The following is a 15549-nucleotide window of genomic DNA, read 5'->3' as shown; positions in this document are numbered from 1 at the left end:
CTGGGCCGGGCCACCTGCTGGTCTTACACTCACACCCCCTCCAAGCAGGCCTGCGCTTGGCCTCGTTAGGCCTTGGGCCCCAGGCTCTGACTGGGCTCATTTCCCACCATTCACACTGTATTCTAAGACCACGGAGGTCACCTGATACAACTGGCAATGCAAAGGGGGTATCTCCTCAAATCCAACATGCAATGATTTATTCAGTTCAAAGGGAATGGGGTAAGAGAAGAATATCCAAGTTTTCTTTTCACCAATTTTATTTGTATTTGGTAATTTTCACTCAGAGAATCTATCAGTTCCTTCTTCAGTTTGAGATGTATGTATATATGGACGTATGTATGTATGTATGATCCCTTAGAAACTTTATTTGGTATAACTTCACATTTTTGGTATATAGAAATAATTTTATTTCGTTATCGCAGCACAGTAGACATACAATCAATATTATTTCCTAGAGTGTGCAATATATAAATTATTCACATTAAAAAATTAAGAACAGAAAGCCTCGTATGCAGGAAATATTTAAAAATGTGTATGTAAGTTTGAATCTGTTTTTGACAGTATACACTACTAGCTTTATAAATCTGAATGGATATGATGTGATGCACGTTTGAACAAAGTACACAGAGGGGTCCACTCCAGATGCTCAATTCACTATACAGAGAACTCGCTCTTCACTTTGGTTATTGGGATTCCAGGTGCGGAGGCATACGTGGATCTGAAAGATACTTCCAGAAGTATATTTATTACACTGGCATTGGAAAGATTTCTGTGTCTTCTATTCTCCTTTATAGCGAGGGGGTCTTTTCTCTTTAAAAGCAAGAAGACCTTCAAGTCTGTCTTTTGTTGGAATAGTCTAGAGAAACAAAACATTATGTTACCTATGCCAAAAAGTAAAAACAACTACAAAACTTTAACAAACTTTATGCAAGAAGAACTGATCTAAAATTTTGAAATCTAATCATCATTTGAATAATTCTCTTACCAAATTCACCATTCTGACTCCAAGTACACTTTTCCCCCTATTTCAAATGTATTTTAAAAAACCAACAGACTTTATTTTTTTAGACAATTTTAGGTTTACAAAAAATTGAGCAGAAAGTTCAGAGTTCCCATAGATCCCCTCGAACCTCCCAAGATCCCCCCCACACACTTATTAACATCTTGCATCAGTGCAGTATGTTTGTTACAACTGATAAATCAGTATTATCAATAACTATTACCCAAGTCCACTGTTCACATAGGACTCACTATGTTGTATATATCACGGATTTGATTTTGACAAATGTATAATGTCATCTATCCACTACTACAGAATCATACGGAATAGCTTCCCTGTCCTAAGCATCCTTTATGCTCCATCAACTCATCCTGTCCCCTGCTGCCTTTTCTAGAATCTGTTTTTGCCAGTATACACTACTAGCTTTATAGTTGGAATCCTATAGTACATAACTTTTTAGATGAAAACCCTTCACTTTGCAGTATGCTCTGGAGGTTCTTTCGTGTCTTTCTGTGGCAGGAGAGCTCATTTCCTTTTATCACTGAATGTGCCTCCTTTGTATGTGCCTCATTTTATCCATTCACCTATACATCTTGGTTGCTTCCAAGTTTGGCAAATATGAATAGAGTTGTTAAAAAACCATGTGCAGATTTTTGTGTAGACATAAGTTTCCAACACATTTGGGTAAATACACAGAAGTACAACTGCTGGATCACGTGCTAAGATTATGCTTAGCTTTGTAGGAAATGAGCAAATTGGTATCTTGTTTGTGTTTGCATTTCTTAATGATGTATGATGTGGAGCATCTTTTCTATGCTTACTTGTCATCTGTGTTTCGATGTTGGTGAGGTGTCTGTTTTACCAGTCCCTAGTCTTTTTTGGATATAAATCCTTTATCAGATGCATACTGCAAAGATCCTCTCCCAGCCTGTGGCTTCCCCACAATGTCTTTTGCAGAGTGGAAGTTGTTAATTTTAATGAAGTGAAACATCATTTTTTTTCTTTCATAGATTATACTTTTGGTGTTATATCTTAAAGAAGTCATCACCAAACCCAAGGATGTTGACATTTTCTATGTGATCTTCAAGAAGTTTTATAGTTTTTCATTTTTACATTAGGCCTGTGGCCCAGCTAGAGTTAAGTTTTTATGAAGGGTGTAACATCAGTGTCCAAGTTCACTTTTTTGTCGCTGAATGCCCATATGCTTCTGTGCTACTTGTTTTCAAGACTATCTTTTCTCCACCAAATTGCCTTTGCTTCTATGTCAAGGACCATTTTATTTTCTGTGGGTCTACTTATATGACTATTTTATATGAATCTACTTCTGGGTTCCCTATTCAGTTCCACTGATGCATTTGTTTGTTCTTCTGTCCATTCCACACTGTTTCATTACTGTAGCTCTACAATAAGTCTTGGAGTTGGGTAGTGTCAATCTTCCAACTTTGTTCTTCAATGCTAGATTGGCTAATTCTAAGTCTCTGAACTTCCCATATGAACTTCAGAACTGGTTTGTCCATATAGATCAAGTAACATGCTGAGATTTTTACTGGGGTTGTATTGATTCTCTAAGTAAAACTGGGAAGAAGTGACTCTTTAGTAATATTGAGCCTCACTATCCATGAACATGGTATATCTGTCCGTTTACTTACATCTTGATTTCTTTCACCAGTTTTGTAGTTTTCCTCTTATAAGTCTTGTATTTTTTTTGATTTATACTTAAGCATTCTACATTTTTTTTTGTACTAATGAAAATCCTGTTATGCTTTTAATTTTAAATTCCAATTCTTCATTGCTGGCATATTAATCTTATATCATGCAATCTGGCTCTAATTGCTGCTTAATGGGTTGTTTGTTGTTGATACTTTGGGATTTTCATGGACAGTCATGTCTTCTAGGAAGTTTTAGTTCTTTTTTCCCAATCTTTTATTTCTTTTTTCTTGTCTTACTACATTAGCTAAGATTTCTAGCAGATGCTGAAAAAGAGAAATGAGAGGAGATGTCCTTGCCTTGTTCTTGGTCATTAAGTATGATGCTAGCTGTGGGCTCTTTTATAGAAGTTCTTATCAAGGAAGGAATTGTCCATTTAATCATAGTTTGCTGAGTTCTTATTATGAATGGGCATTGGATTTTGTTAAATGCTTTTTCCAGATCTACTGATACAATCACCTGATTTTTCTGTTTAACCTGTTGATGTGATGGATTTACAGTGATTTCTGAGTGTTAAACCTGGCTTGCAAATATATAAAACAATCCCATTTGGTTCTCTTTAAATATTGTATACCTACATTTTATACATTTTCAAACAATTGAAATTGTTTTTATACATTGTTGGATTTGATTTGCTAATATTTTGCTGAGAATTTTTTACATCTACATTTATGACAGATAATGGTCTGTGGTCTTTCCTAAAATGTTGGGTTTTGGTATCAGGGTAATAGTGGCCTCAGAATAAGTTAGGAAGGGTTCACTTTGCTTCTCTTTTCTGGAAAACATCACTAAAAATTGATATAATTTCTTCCTTAAATGTTTGGTAGAATTCACCAGAGAAACCATCTGGGTCTGGTGCTTCCTATTTTGGAAGTTTATTAATTATCTATTTAATTTCTTTAACAGACATAGGGTTATCCAGATTATCTATTTGTCCTTGTGTGTCCTTTGGTATGTTGTATCTTCCAAAGAATCAGTCTATTTCTTCTAGGTTATCAAATCTGTGGGCAGAGTTGTTTATGGTATCTGTTTATCATTCTCTCAATGTCCTTGGGAGCATTAGGGATGGGCTTTCTTGTATAACTGATATTGGTGATTTTTACCTGTCTTTTCTTTGGTTAGCCTGTGAAGTCTGTCAACTTTACAGATCTTTATGAGTCAATTATTTTGTTTTGTTGGTTTTTTCTTTTTTTTTTCTATTTCCAATTTCATTGGTTTCTGTTCTAAATCTTATTTTGCCTTTTCTACTGCTGACTTTGAATTTTATTTGCTTTCTTTTTTCTACCTTTTTTATTAAAAAAAAAAAAGATTTTATTTATTTATTCATGAGAGACACAGAGAGAGAGAGAGGCAGAGACACAGGCAGAGGGAGAAGCAGGCTCCATACAGGGAGCCTGATGCGGGACTCAATCCCAGGTCTCCAGGGTCACGCCCTGGGCTGAAGGTGGCGCTAAACCGCTGAGCCACCCAGGCTGCCCCTTTTTCTACTTTCTTAAAGTGGAAACTTATGACTGACTTTAGATCTTTCTTCTCTCATATATGCATTCAGTGCTAAAATGCTGTTCTAAGCAGTGCTTTCAATAAATTTCTACAAATTTTGAGAGCTGTATTTTAATTTTGGCTTAAAAACACTGAATTCCTCTTAAGCCATCCTCTTTGAAAACATGTGTCATGTACAAATACGTTGCTTAACCTGAATTAAAAAGACTAATCCCACCATTAATAGGTGTGATTTCCCAGCTATCCTTCTGTTTTGATCTCTAGTTTAATCCCACTGTGGTCTGACAGGATGCTCATCATCACTGTTCCTTTACATTTCATATGGTGTGATTTATGGCCAAATATACTTCTAAATTTTTTCTTTGAAGTCTACGGCTGCCCACTGGTAAGAAGTGCATAATTTACTTCATTCATGGCATGTGCTCATCAACGACAGGTGGCAATTTATACATACAGACCAGCCGCAGGGAGCACTCTAGCTGTCCCTCCTAACTCATGACACTGCCATACTTAAGTGGGAACTGAAGTACTTTCCAATTCTCACAAAAGGTAGGACAAAATTCTCTTGCTACTTTGGATGATGCCCTAAACAAAGTTACATTTTTTAGAAAACAAGGAAGGAAAGAAAAATGGGAGATTTGTTCCTCTATACAAAGTCCTACTAATTCGTGTAAAACACAAATTTTTCTGTAAAACAGAAAACTGTATACACTGTTAGGGAACTTTCAGTGAGCAGGAGGAAGGCTCAGAACCAATGAGTCTCAAATACGGATGGTCCCACAGCAGGCCCACGTTCACCCTACTGCCCTCCTCCCTCCTGTCTACACTGGAGTGAAGGTTCAGACTGACACCCATAAAATACAACATGAGCTAGAGATAGCTACAGCACGAATGGTACTAACTTAATAGTTCTTTAAATTATTCAGACAAGAGACATTCCTATATGGAAGAGAATCAGTGATAAGAGCTGGTAATAGTCAAATAGCAAAAACAACTCATTTCAACCCATTTGTATGATTTTAGGAAAGGCATGAGCATAATCTTGCTCAGAGATATATATAATTCATTTGACTTGTACAAAAGGTAAACATAATTTATAAGAGGTACCCTCACTAAATTTGTAGCTGCATTACATACCTGAGCATAACAAGCTTCTTCTATGGCTAATCCTGTTACTAAATCAACCTGCGGATAAAAGCATAATTAAATTTCAGCAGGAAATGCTTTTTAAAATATGGAATACTCAATATAAATTCAAAGTAGTAATGCTTCTCTCCAAAGCACAGTAACACTTCTCCAAAAACACACAATTCCTTGATCTGATACAGCAAATTGGAAGTATGACCAGCATGAGAATTCTGGAACCGGGCTGCCAGGTTCAAATTCTGCCTCTACCACTTGAGAGCTGTGTAACTTTGGGTAAGTTAGTTACACAATCTTTGCCTGAGAGAACAAATGGGGGTAAACTAGGTAAAGCCTTTATAAAGCATCTATATATGGCCTGGCATGTAGTACAGATCATTTAAAGCATTTGCTGTTAGTATTGTTATGATTATGTGAGAATTTTTAAAAACCATTCAACTACTTTGTAAATTTTTAAAACTGTGTTTATTGCTAACAAATTCAATCTCTTTTTATTGCTAAGAAGCCCATGAAGATATGGTGGCCTCTGGTCTGTAAGGAAGAAGTATCTTTCTTCAAAATTCCATATCTAACCAATGTAACTGCTGTAATGAAAGCTCAATATACAGAGGTGTCTGCATTGCTTCCTTGCCCTGCCTACTTCTCTCCTGGCTCAGGGCCTCCACTCCTCAGAAGCCAGCTCTCCAGGGTAACCCTAGGACACCCTAAAGACTTGCGTTATTTAATGCAGGCTCCCTGCATAAAGCACATTGAGACATTAAAGGTAGAGAGAGGGCCTGGCTCAGCTCTGAGCCTGAAAGTTCTCCTCAGAATGTTTTTTTAATAACACAATACTGGTGTTGAGAATATACAGAACGACCTTTTCTTCTGGTTTTCTATGAACTATTACCCAATAAATCTGTCTATAGCTGAATGGCAAAAACAGCGAGCATGTCATAAGCTGCAGGACATGAGTGAAATTCCCAAGTTCTGTGATTAAGATCCTGATTCAACAATAGCTTAAGCAGAATGAAATCAATAGTGTAGCTAAAAACGAAACAAAACAAATTAAAAAAAAACCTAAGCCTCAGTAGCCTGTAGTAATAGTAACATTGGAACAGCTGGATTTTAGAGCATTAAAAAATAAATTAAATTAAATCTCCACTATCTCCTCCAACATGAACTCAAGCATTAAGGCACTCACCTCCATCCCTTGATTAATTGCTAATTTTGCCACTCTCACTGCAACGGGTCCCTAAAATTCAATTAAAGAAATAGATTTTAGTTACTATTTATGCAAATTATGTCGTATGTCTCAGTAAAATTCAGAAATTCCCATTGCTGGAACCATGGCAAAGAAGCAACAAAAACTGTAAGACAGTTAATGGGAAATTTCTTTCTGGCCTTGCAAAGTCTACACAACACTTGGAAGAACTCTACTGGACTACTAACTCCATGCTTGCAGGTCAGCAGATGGGTGTGCCAGGAGAGGGTCGACCATTCTTCAGCAGATCTCCCTGGAAGTGAAGTAGGGAAAAGAAAAGGAGATGATGACACAATGCCACATGGAAGTGAAGGAGGGAAAACAAAAGACGATGACATGACACCACAACCACAAATGGCCTGACAGGAACCTGGGCTGGCGATGAGGTGAACGCTCCTGTCAGGGTCTGTTTCACACTCTGGCTCTGCACCTGTCCTCCTCGGGCTTCCATAACTAAGCACGATGAGGATGTATGGGTAAAGAGGTGCCCTCCAAGCAGTGCTCCGACACCACACAAAAACTTGCAGCCCAAGTAAGTCCTTCAAGATACGTGAGGGTCACGGGAAAAAACTGGGTATCTGCCGTGAAAATATTACTTTTGTCGACTTTAAAAAGCAAAATGCTCCAGATGGAATTTAGCTGTTTGCCCACATTTTAAATTCCTAAAAACTGTTTATGGGTCATGAAGTTAGAATTCAATGGTATCCTTTCAAGTGTCTTTTGGATTAGAATGCAAAATAGGCTCTAAATAGCAGAAGCACCAGAGAACTCCAATAAATAATGAGTAAATCCCTGATGGCAGGAAAAATACCATTCTTCCCAGGCAGAGGTTTCATTCATCAACTTTAACCCAACAAAATTCTCTAAGTCAGACACTTATTAAAAATCTTCCTCAGAAGCCACAAGTTTGTGAGGCTCGTACAAGTATCTTTGTCAGAATTCTTGAAAATGTGATCTGCAATATGTGCAACACACACTAGAACCATGCTTTTAAGATCATCAAGCCTTTCCTTTTTTTTTTTTGTTTTTGTTTTTGTTTTTGTTTTTTGTTTTAAACAGAGTGCTCCTGTCAGTGAAAGTCTTCTCTATCCCCCTGCATCCACCAGCTGACCCAGACCAGGTGGTTGTCCAACTCCTGTGTGTGCATGAATGGATGGAACAGGTCTGGGAGCCACTCCTGAGGGACATGTGGACCGCAGGGACAGCAAAGTTTATGAAACTGGGAAAACAGGAAAACAGAAATGCTGGGAGATGCAATGTTCACTCAATGGGCCTCTTTCAAAATATAAAAGCAACAAAACCTCTTCTTCGGGACATTTTTTTTCCTTGAACAGAAAAATGGAAGTAACATCCAATACAGAAATCAGAAACACTGATTTTATAGAAGTTTTCTAGTATCTAAAAGAATCATCATTCAGTGACAGAAACTAGAAATAAAGAGTATCACCCTCAAATTTTGTTCTGTAACTTCTGCATATGTACAGCCACACATCTTCTGAACCACAAGCATCTCCCTTGCCCTGGGGTAAAGGTTTAGTGGTTAATGTTCTCGGACGCACAACCTCCAGATAAAAGGGACAGGACATAAGGACACCTGTTTTGCCACCTTGTGGAGTGCAGCTGGCTGTCAGATGGCAGGTGGGGAGGCATGGGTACTGAGAGCCACAGGAGAAAGTGCGATGAGGTACAGAGGTGCCCAGGGGTACAGACTGCAGGAGGGAGCTGAGCCTTCAGTCCAAAGGACCAGGAGAGGCTCCAACGATCAGAACTGGAAGGATGCCATGACTTTTCTTAAACACCTCCCTCATTTCAATGCAGATGTGCACTGGCCTTAGAGTTTTAAGCCAAAGGAAGTCATTAAGCCAATACTTAGTTAAACTTTTGCTTCTCCTGCTACATGTACCTTTAACTTCTCTTTAGGCAGACATTACCTTAATGTTTTGGGGAAATATTAATACCAAAGTTTCAGTGAGAGCCTTTTTGTTTTTCCTTAAAGCACCAAAAATCTTTTCTATTTGCTGTCTCCATCAATTGAGAGCATAGAGCTCTTGTCACTTACATGGGGAATGAATCATGTAAGGATGTAAGCGCCGTGTCCTAAAAGAGCACACAGCTAGCTAAGTGAGAAGGACTGAAGTATCAACACCCGGCAGCGTGGTTCTAGAAACTGACTCCACCGTGAGGCCCCACCTGTCAGCAATCAGGGGACAAGGGGGCCCAGCAGACCTGAGCCCCTGTCTGCCGACTGGGAACTCCTAACAACACCTTCTGAAACACGATGCAAAGCTCTAAACAAATGTGAAGGGCATAAGCATTTCTCTAGAGGGAAGTTTCATGAGACTCCCAGAAGGATCTGTAGCCCCCAAAAGGGTTATGAGTCCTGTTGGCATCAAACGGTGGAGGTGGAGAGGAAGTAACTCTGATTCCAGTACTGGGGAGGGAGTTATAAAACCTGAAACTCCACTAGGGATCAAGACAAATTGCTAATTGCTCACAAAGCAAAAGTCCTCTTATCTGTGATTTTAGAAGAAAGGAATATACGGAAAATACACCAAAAAGAAAGAACAAAGAACACCTAGACCTGGCCCCATGATGCACCGCTGTTAACATTACTCATAAGAACTGTTGTTTGTGAGCAAATGCACCATGTATTCCAGATTCGAAAGTCTTGAGGCGGGGAAGAATACTGTGTGCAGAGGGGTGAAGACAGTGCCTACAACATCACAGAAACACAAGCAGGGGCGTCTGGGTGGCTCTGTCGGTGAGGCGTCTGCCAGGCTCCTGGGAGGGAGCCCCCTTGTTGTGTCAGCCTCCCCGCTCAGTGGGGGAAGTCAGCTGCCTTCTCTGCCCCTCCCCAACTCATGCGCTTTCTCTCTCTCTCTCTCAAATAAAAGACAAAAAAACCAAAATCAGACACAATGAGACACAAGGTGGCTGTGGTGCGGGCAGGTCACTTCAAACCAAGCTGCGGCAACCAAGGCCTGTGCTGGGATGCTGGCTGTGGTCTCCCCAGCATGGATGCTTCAACGGGGCTTCAGCTTGGGGGTGACTCAGCGTGACAGCCCATCTGTGGCTCTCTCTCCGTGTGTAAGCTCAGGTCAGAAGGGTCAGGGGGCTAGTGAGGGAAGTTGCTAGGAAGCTGTCACACGTCAGTATGCACGCCACGCGTTATCAGAGCACGGCTACCACGTGGGCCCCACATTATCTCCAAATCTTAAATTTTAATTCTGAAGGTCCTTCATGTTAATCTAATTTATTACTGCTTCCAGTTTTAGGGCTACCACATACTTTTCTATTTGGAAAACATCTCACATTGGTATGTGAGAGGACTGTTTTGTCAATTTGCTGTAAAGTTATTTAAAAAGAGGAAAAAAGGAAATGCCATCAGAAATACCTGAGGTAAAAACTCTCTTGCTAGGTCCAAGGCCTTTCGGTAGGCAGCATCCCCCTCCTGGTTCTGTTCTAGAACATGGCTGATCAAGCCCACAGCTTTGGCCTCTTGACCATCGAGCACACGTGCAGAGAAGATGAGCTCTTTGGCAAGGGACATCCCAATAGCGCGTGGCAGGCGCTGCGTCCCCCCTGCAGAGAGAATGGGGCAAATGCAGGCAATAAGTTCATACCTTTAGTCTTAACATTTCAATGTTTCACTTCTTGACTTATAAAATAAACAAGGGCCAGAAGTTTATATGTCGAGATTAGTAACTGGCAAACTACTTCAAAGCAGAATCTAATTAGTTTATCAAATTAATAATGCCCCCCAAAACCATGGGAGTACCTTCTGTAATTGTTAAGGGATTCTGGCTCTCTTTATTCCTTGCAACACAGCTGGTGTGTCCCCAAATTGAATCCACAGTCATTACCACAGCAAGAGCATGTGGCACACAGGGTGGGCAAGCCACACTGTCCCTGAGCCCATTCACCGGATGCTGGGCACCTCATTTTTGGTTTAGACAAAACTTGTCAGGATCCAAGAATTCAACTCACCACATGCTCTTTAAAGAATTGCAGATGGTAAGTGAATTGCAGACTAATAAAAGAAGGAAGCCAGGTAGTTACAGGTGAAAACAGGTTCTGTCCTCCTGGTGGCGCTTATGCTTTTGGCGCAAGCAACAATCCCCCATCTCTCCTCCCCGTTATGTTCTAGTGACAAGGCCAGGATTTCGTTAAAGAGAAAGCTAGACAAAAGCAGGTAATATTCTTATCTGGTGGCCTCCATTATTACCAATAAGAATACGGAAGCAGCTACAGTGTTAGGCTTTTTTTTTTTTATTACTTTTTTAAAAATTTAAATTCAATTTGCCAACATACAGTATAACACCCAGGGCTCATCCCATCAAGTGCCCTCCTCCGTGCCCATCACTCAGTAGTTACCCCAGCCCCCCCACCCCTACATCCCCTTCCACAACCCTGTTTGTTTCCCAGAGTTAGGAGTCTCTCATGGTTTGTCTCCTTAATTCCACCCCCCCCAAATCTCATCCTTAGGGCAGCGGAGGGGCTGCCCCAAGGCACTGGTGGCCAGGAAAGCACACTGGCGACCCGTCATCCAAACAAGCTCACTGGGTTTTGTTTGGTCCACAAATGTCCCAATCAAAAGTGGCGAAGTGAAAAATAATGACCACAGGTTCCAGAAAGCGTATTTCCCTTCAGTGATGAAATATATTCCTACATTTTGAACACATAAAGCTAGCACGCCTGCATTGGTATTAAGCAGATGCATTAAGAACCACGAGAAGCCATTTAGGAAACATGGAGGATTCAGAAAAACAAACATACACAAAACTCAGTGAGTTGGAAAGGATTGATACTTTCAATAGGGACTGGGTTTGAACACAAATGAGTACTGCTTCTATAAAATACAGTTTATTAAGTGTTTACACTGCCTCAGCAGTAAGAGATGGTGAATTTATAAGTGTTTTACTTGATGTGGCAGAAAAACGTGTGTTGGAACAAAATGAAGCATTGACAAATTTAAATCTAACTGTAAACGGTGATGTTGCTCGGTGTGGGAAAGATGGGTCTAAGAACTTATGGGACAAGCTGCAGGGAAAAGACAAGTTATTTATGGCGCTCCCAATGGCAGCTGATTAGAACAGAGATATAAATACAACCCATACAGCTCTATTTCCTCATGGAGCTGATGAGAATTTTCACGAGACGGATGAACTTATGGAGACAGTATTCATGATAAGCACATTAGGAGATGATTCTCTTTTGTGTTCTGTGAAAAGTCTGATGTAGACTGTTCAAAATCAGCCGATGTGACCCTCAACAATCCCTGTTAATGTCATACTTTCTATTCAACTGGGACCATGGAGTCTTGCAAGTCCATAGAGCTTACACCCATTCATCCTATCATTTCATTCATAGTTATTCTCCAGGAATGAGGATTTTGTAGAAGTTAAAGAAAGAACAGTGATGAAACAGAGGCCACAAAACACATCCATTCCCTGAGCTGAACAGCATATAACTCAAGCCCTGCTTGGTGAAATGGATGCATACCAGAACAGTCTGCTGGAGGACATGACCTTCTGCTCAAGAGAGCTTCCTGGTTTTGCTGAAAACAATCCTCACCAGAGGATCTAGGAAAATCCTCACCTTGGCTCACCAACTAACACTGCATCTAAGACTCAGCCTGTAGGTTGACATCACAAGCCATCCACCCTAGGAACCTCATGTAAGTGGGCCCATACAGTGCTCATCCTTCTGTGTCTGATATACCGCACTAAGCATAATGTCCTCTGGGTTCGTCCGGTTGTAGGGAGTCAGCATTTCCTCCCTTCATGAGGCTGAATAATATTCCATTGTATAAATACCAAGTTTTATCTATTCACTGACCCGGTAATGGTCACTTGGGTTGCTTCTACCTTTCAGCTATTAAGAATAATGCTGCCACGCATGTGGGAACAAATATCTCTGAGACTCTACTTTCTATCCTTTTGGGTAGATATCCAGAGACAGAGTTGTTAGATCATACAGAAAAATCTGTATTTAATTTTCCTGAAGAATAGCCGCACTTTTTGCTACTAGCTGCTCATTTTACATTATCAACAGGGCACAAGGATTCTAATTCCACATTCTCACTGATAAGCATTCTTCTCTGTAGTATTTTATTTGGGGGGGGTGGGGGGGTGGGAAGGGGAGGAAGAGGAGGGTTTGATGGTAACCTTCTTGATGGGTGTGAAGTGGTATCTCACTGTGGTTTATGATTTCCCTAACAACTAGTCACAATGAATTTCTTTGCACTTGCTTATTGGCCATTTGTGTATTTTCTTCCAGAAAAAAACATCTATTTAAGTCCTTTGCCCATATTCTAATTGGGTTGCTTTTTGGAGATGATTATAGGGGTTCTGTATATATTCTGGATAGTAATCACTTATCGGATATATGATCTGCAAATATTTCTTCCCGTTCTGTGGATTGCCTTTTTCCTCTGTCCTTTAAAGCACAAAAAGTTTTTAATTTTGATGAAATCCATTTTTTTTCTTATATTGCCTGTGATTTTGGTGTCATATCCACGAAATCATTGCCAAATCCAAGGTCACAAAGTTCTTCTACTGTTTTCTTCTAAGATATTTTTGTAGTTTCAATTCTTACATTTAAGGTCTTTGATCCTTTTTTAAAAAAATTATTTATTTATTTATTTATTTATTTATTTATTTATTTATTCATTCATTCATTCATTCATTCATGAGAGACACAGAGAGAGAGAGGCAGAGACAAAAGCAGAGGGAGAAGCAGGCTCCCCACAGGGAGCCTGATGTGGGATTCGATCCCAGGACCCGGGATCACCCTCTGAGTGGAAGGCAGGTGGCTCAAGTGCTGAGCCACCCAGGTGCCCCTCTTTGATCCATTTCAAACTAATTTTTATTTATGGTGTAAGGTAAGGGTCCAACTTCATTCTTTCACATGTGGAAGTCAGTTTTCCTAACACCATTTGTTGAAAGGGGCATTCTTGAATAGTCACACTAATACGTTATTTAAGTTGCTCATTCCTACTGAAATTTTATCTTTAGGAAACCTGTCTGGTGACAAATCATCTGGCCTGTTTTTCTGTGCTGCAACCAGTCTGCAGAAATCAAAGTTCGACAGAACTAGAGGTAACTGCCTCCCTACTCCCTCAGTCATATAAAATTTGTGATTTCCAAGTTTATAAAAATGATGTGACCTGTTCAGTTTGCCTTCCTCAATTAACACTGATAGTGTGAGCAAGAGCCATACAAATGGAAGTTACTAAACCACAGGGCATCACAATACAAAAAACTAGATACAATTGATGAGGAATCTAAGATTTCCACCAGTATCTCACAAATAGTTACCCTAAATAGAAAATACCTTTCTTAAAGGTTTTTTTTCATTTATTTATTCATGAGAGACACATAGAGAGGCAGAGACACAGGCAGAGGGAGAAGCAGGCTCCCTGTAGGGAGCCTGATGTGGGACTCGATCCCAGGACCCCAGGATCACGACCTGAGGCCATGGCAGGTGCTCAACCTCTGAGCCACCCAAGCGTCCCAACAGAAAATATTTTTATGTCAACATTCTACTCCAGCTTGGAAGTGCTTCTGTTTGTGAATAGCAATTTTCCATTATAAAACGAAACAAAACACGAGTGCCTGTTAGGAGAGTCAAGGCTCGGTGCAGCACCGACCCCATCCTGCAACCAGAGAGACAAGAAGCGCCGCCAAGACCTGATGTGAGGGAAAAGGCGTCCGATTTCAGTTCCAAATGCAAAGAGGAGTATTAGAGAGAATTTACTTCAGTTCATCTTTCATTAATTCTTTCTGAATATTCAATTCCACTATCAGTTTAGCCTTAAGTAAAAACAAAGACACCATGTCCTATTTGTCCGCTGCTTCTCTTATACCAGGCTCACCCACTAGATCACACAACCTGCTTACTTCCCATAGGACTAGAGTTTAGGATGATAAAATGCCACCTCTCCATACAGCCTCGAGGACTGACAAGACTAAACAATGGGACTAAACCTGAGGTGGTCCCCAGCGGAATGCAACCTGTTCCACTCTGGCAGCAGCCCTAATGTGTCAAGATCTCAGAGTTCTGCCAGCCTCTCCCCAGAACTTACGCTACTGTCTGTCCCAAGAGCTTCCGACCTGGAGCCCTGACTCCTGGTCATGCCCTGCTCTGAGGCTCAGAGAGTTTTAACAGTTTGCCCAAAGTCAGAAAGTTAGGTTGCAGAAACAGGATTCACACTTACCTCTGACTGATTCTTATCTACTATGTGGTAAGAAAATACAAAGAGCAACTTATGAAAAGAACTGATGGCTTCTTGTAGAAAATAAGAGGTGTGTGTATGGTATGCATCAGTATGTAATAATGTAAGCAGGCATACACATACCGAACCTGCCTAAAAAGTTGTCTCTGTGGAGTCAGATGATAGCTCTTTTTTTTTTTTTATTCTGCCTTCCTGTGTTTCCAAAAAAATCTGCAATGTATAGGTAATATGATACTGTAATAGCGTCATTTCCAACATGGTAACACAATGTTCACGCATTCAACAAGTACTTATTGCGGCTTCCTGCTCCAGGCACATAGATATGGTTGTGTAATAAACACCGTCTGGATCTTACGCTCTCATAGAGAAGCCTACAATGAGCCAACGAAGACATACTGTCAGGCAGCAGAACAGTAGAGAGTGTCAGGGTGTAGAGTGCACACAGCATAGACAGGATGGCCAGGGAGGGGCTCTCAGGAGGTGACACTGGAGCCGAGACCAGGAGAAAGCAGGGAGTGCCCCAGTGCTCAGGTCTTGTGGAGACTGTGTCTGATTCATGGAGGAACACAGGGAAACTGGAGTGACTAGAGCACAGAGCAGGGATATGCAGGTGGCAGCAAACACAGCCCAAGAGGAGCAGGGCCAGATACTGTGGGCCCCCTGCACGGCCCTAGGGTTTACTGAGGGTGACAGGAAGCCACTGAGCATCTGACAGCAACC

General features: G+C 40.6%; 1 protein-coding gene across 4 annotated transcripts in view; it reads right to left on the bottom strand.

Moving 5' to 3' along the window:
• Positions 1-239: 239 nt before the first annotated feature.
• The window catches only part of AUH (AU RNA binding methylglutaconyl-CoA hydratase), a 159770-nt gene continuing 144460 nt past the window's right edge, over positions 240-15549 (bottom strand). For 3 of the 4 annotated variants that reach the window (XM_077910117.1, XM_077910106.1, XM_077910095.1), the window contains 4 exons: positions 9988-10175; positions 6534-6584; positions 5345-5392; positions 240-856 (listed from right to left, as the gene is read on the bottom strand). In XM_077910117.1, coding sequence (XP_077766243.1) covers positions 779-856; positions 5345-5392; positions 6534-6584; positions 9988-10175 — 365 coding nt within the window. In that variant the 3' untranslated portion in view covers positions 240-778. The remainder of the gene's footprint in view (positions 857-5344; positions 5393-6533; positions 6585-9987; positions 10176-15549) is intronic. The other variant, XR_013386562.1, reaches the window with a different exon arrangement.

Source organism: Canis aureus, chromosome 1, assembly GCF_053574225.1.
Source record: "Canis aureus isolate CA01 chromosome 1, VMU_Caureus_v.1.0, whole genome shotgun sequence".
Taxonomy (NCBI): Eukaryota; Metazoa; Chordata; class Mammalia; order Carnivora; family Canidae; genus Canis; species Canis aureus.
The sequence above is the reverse complement of the archived record's forward strand: the minus strand, read 5'-3'. Positions and strand labels throughout refer to the sequence as shown.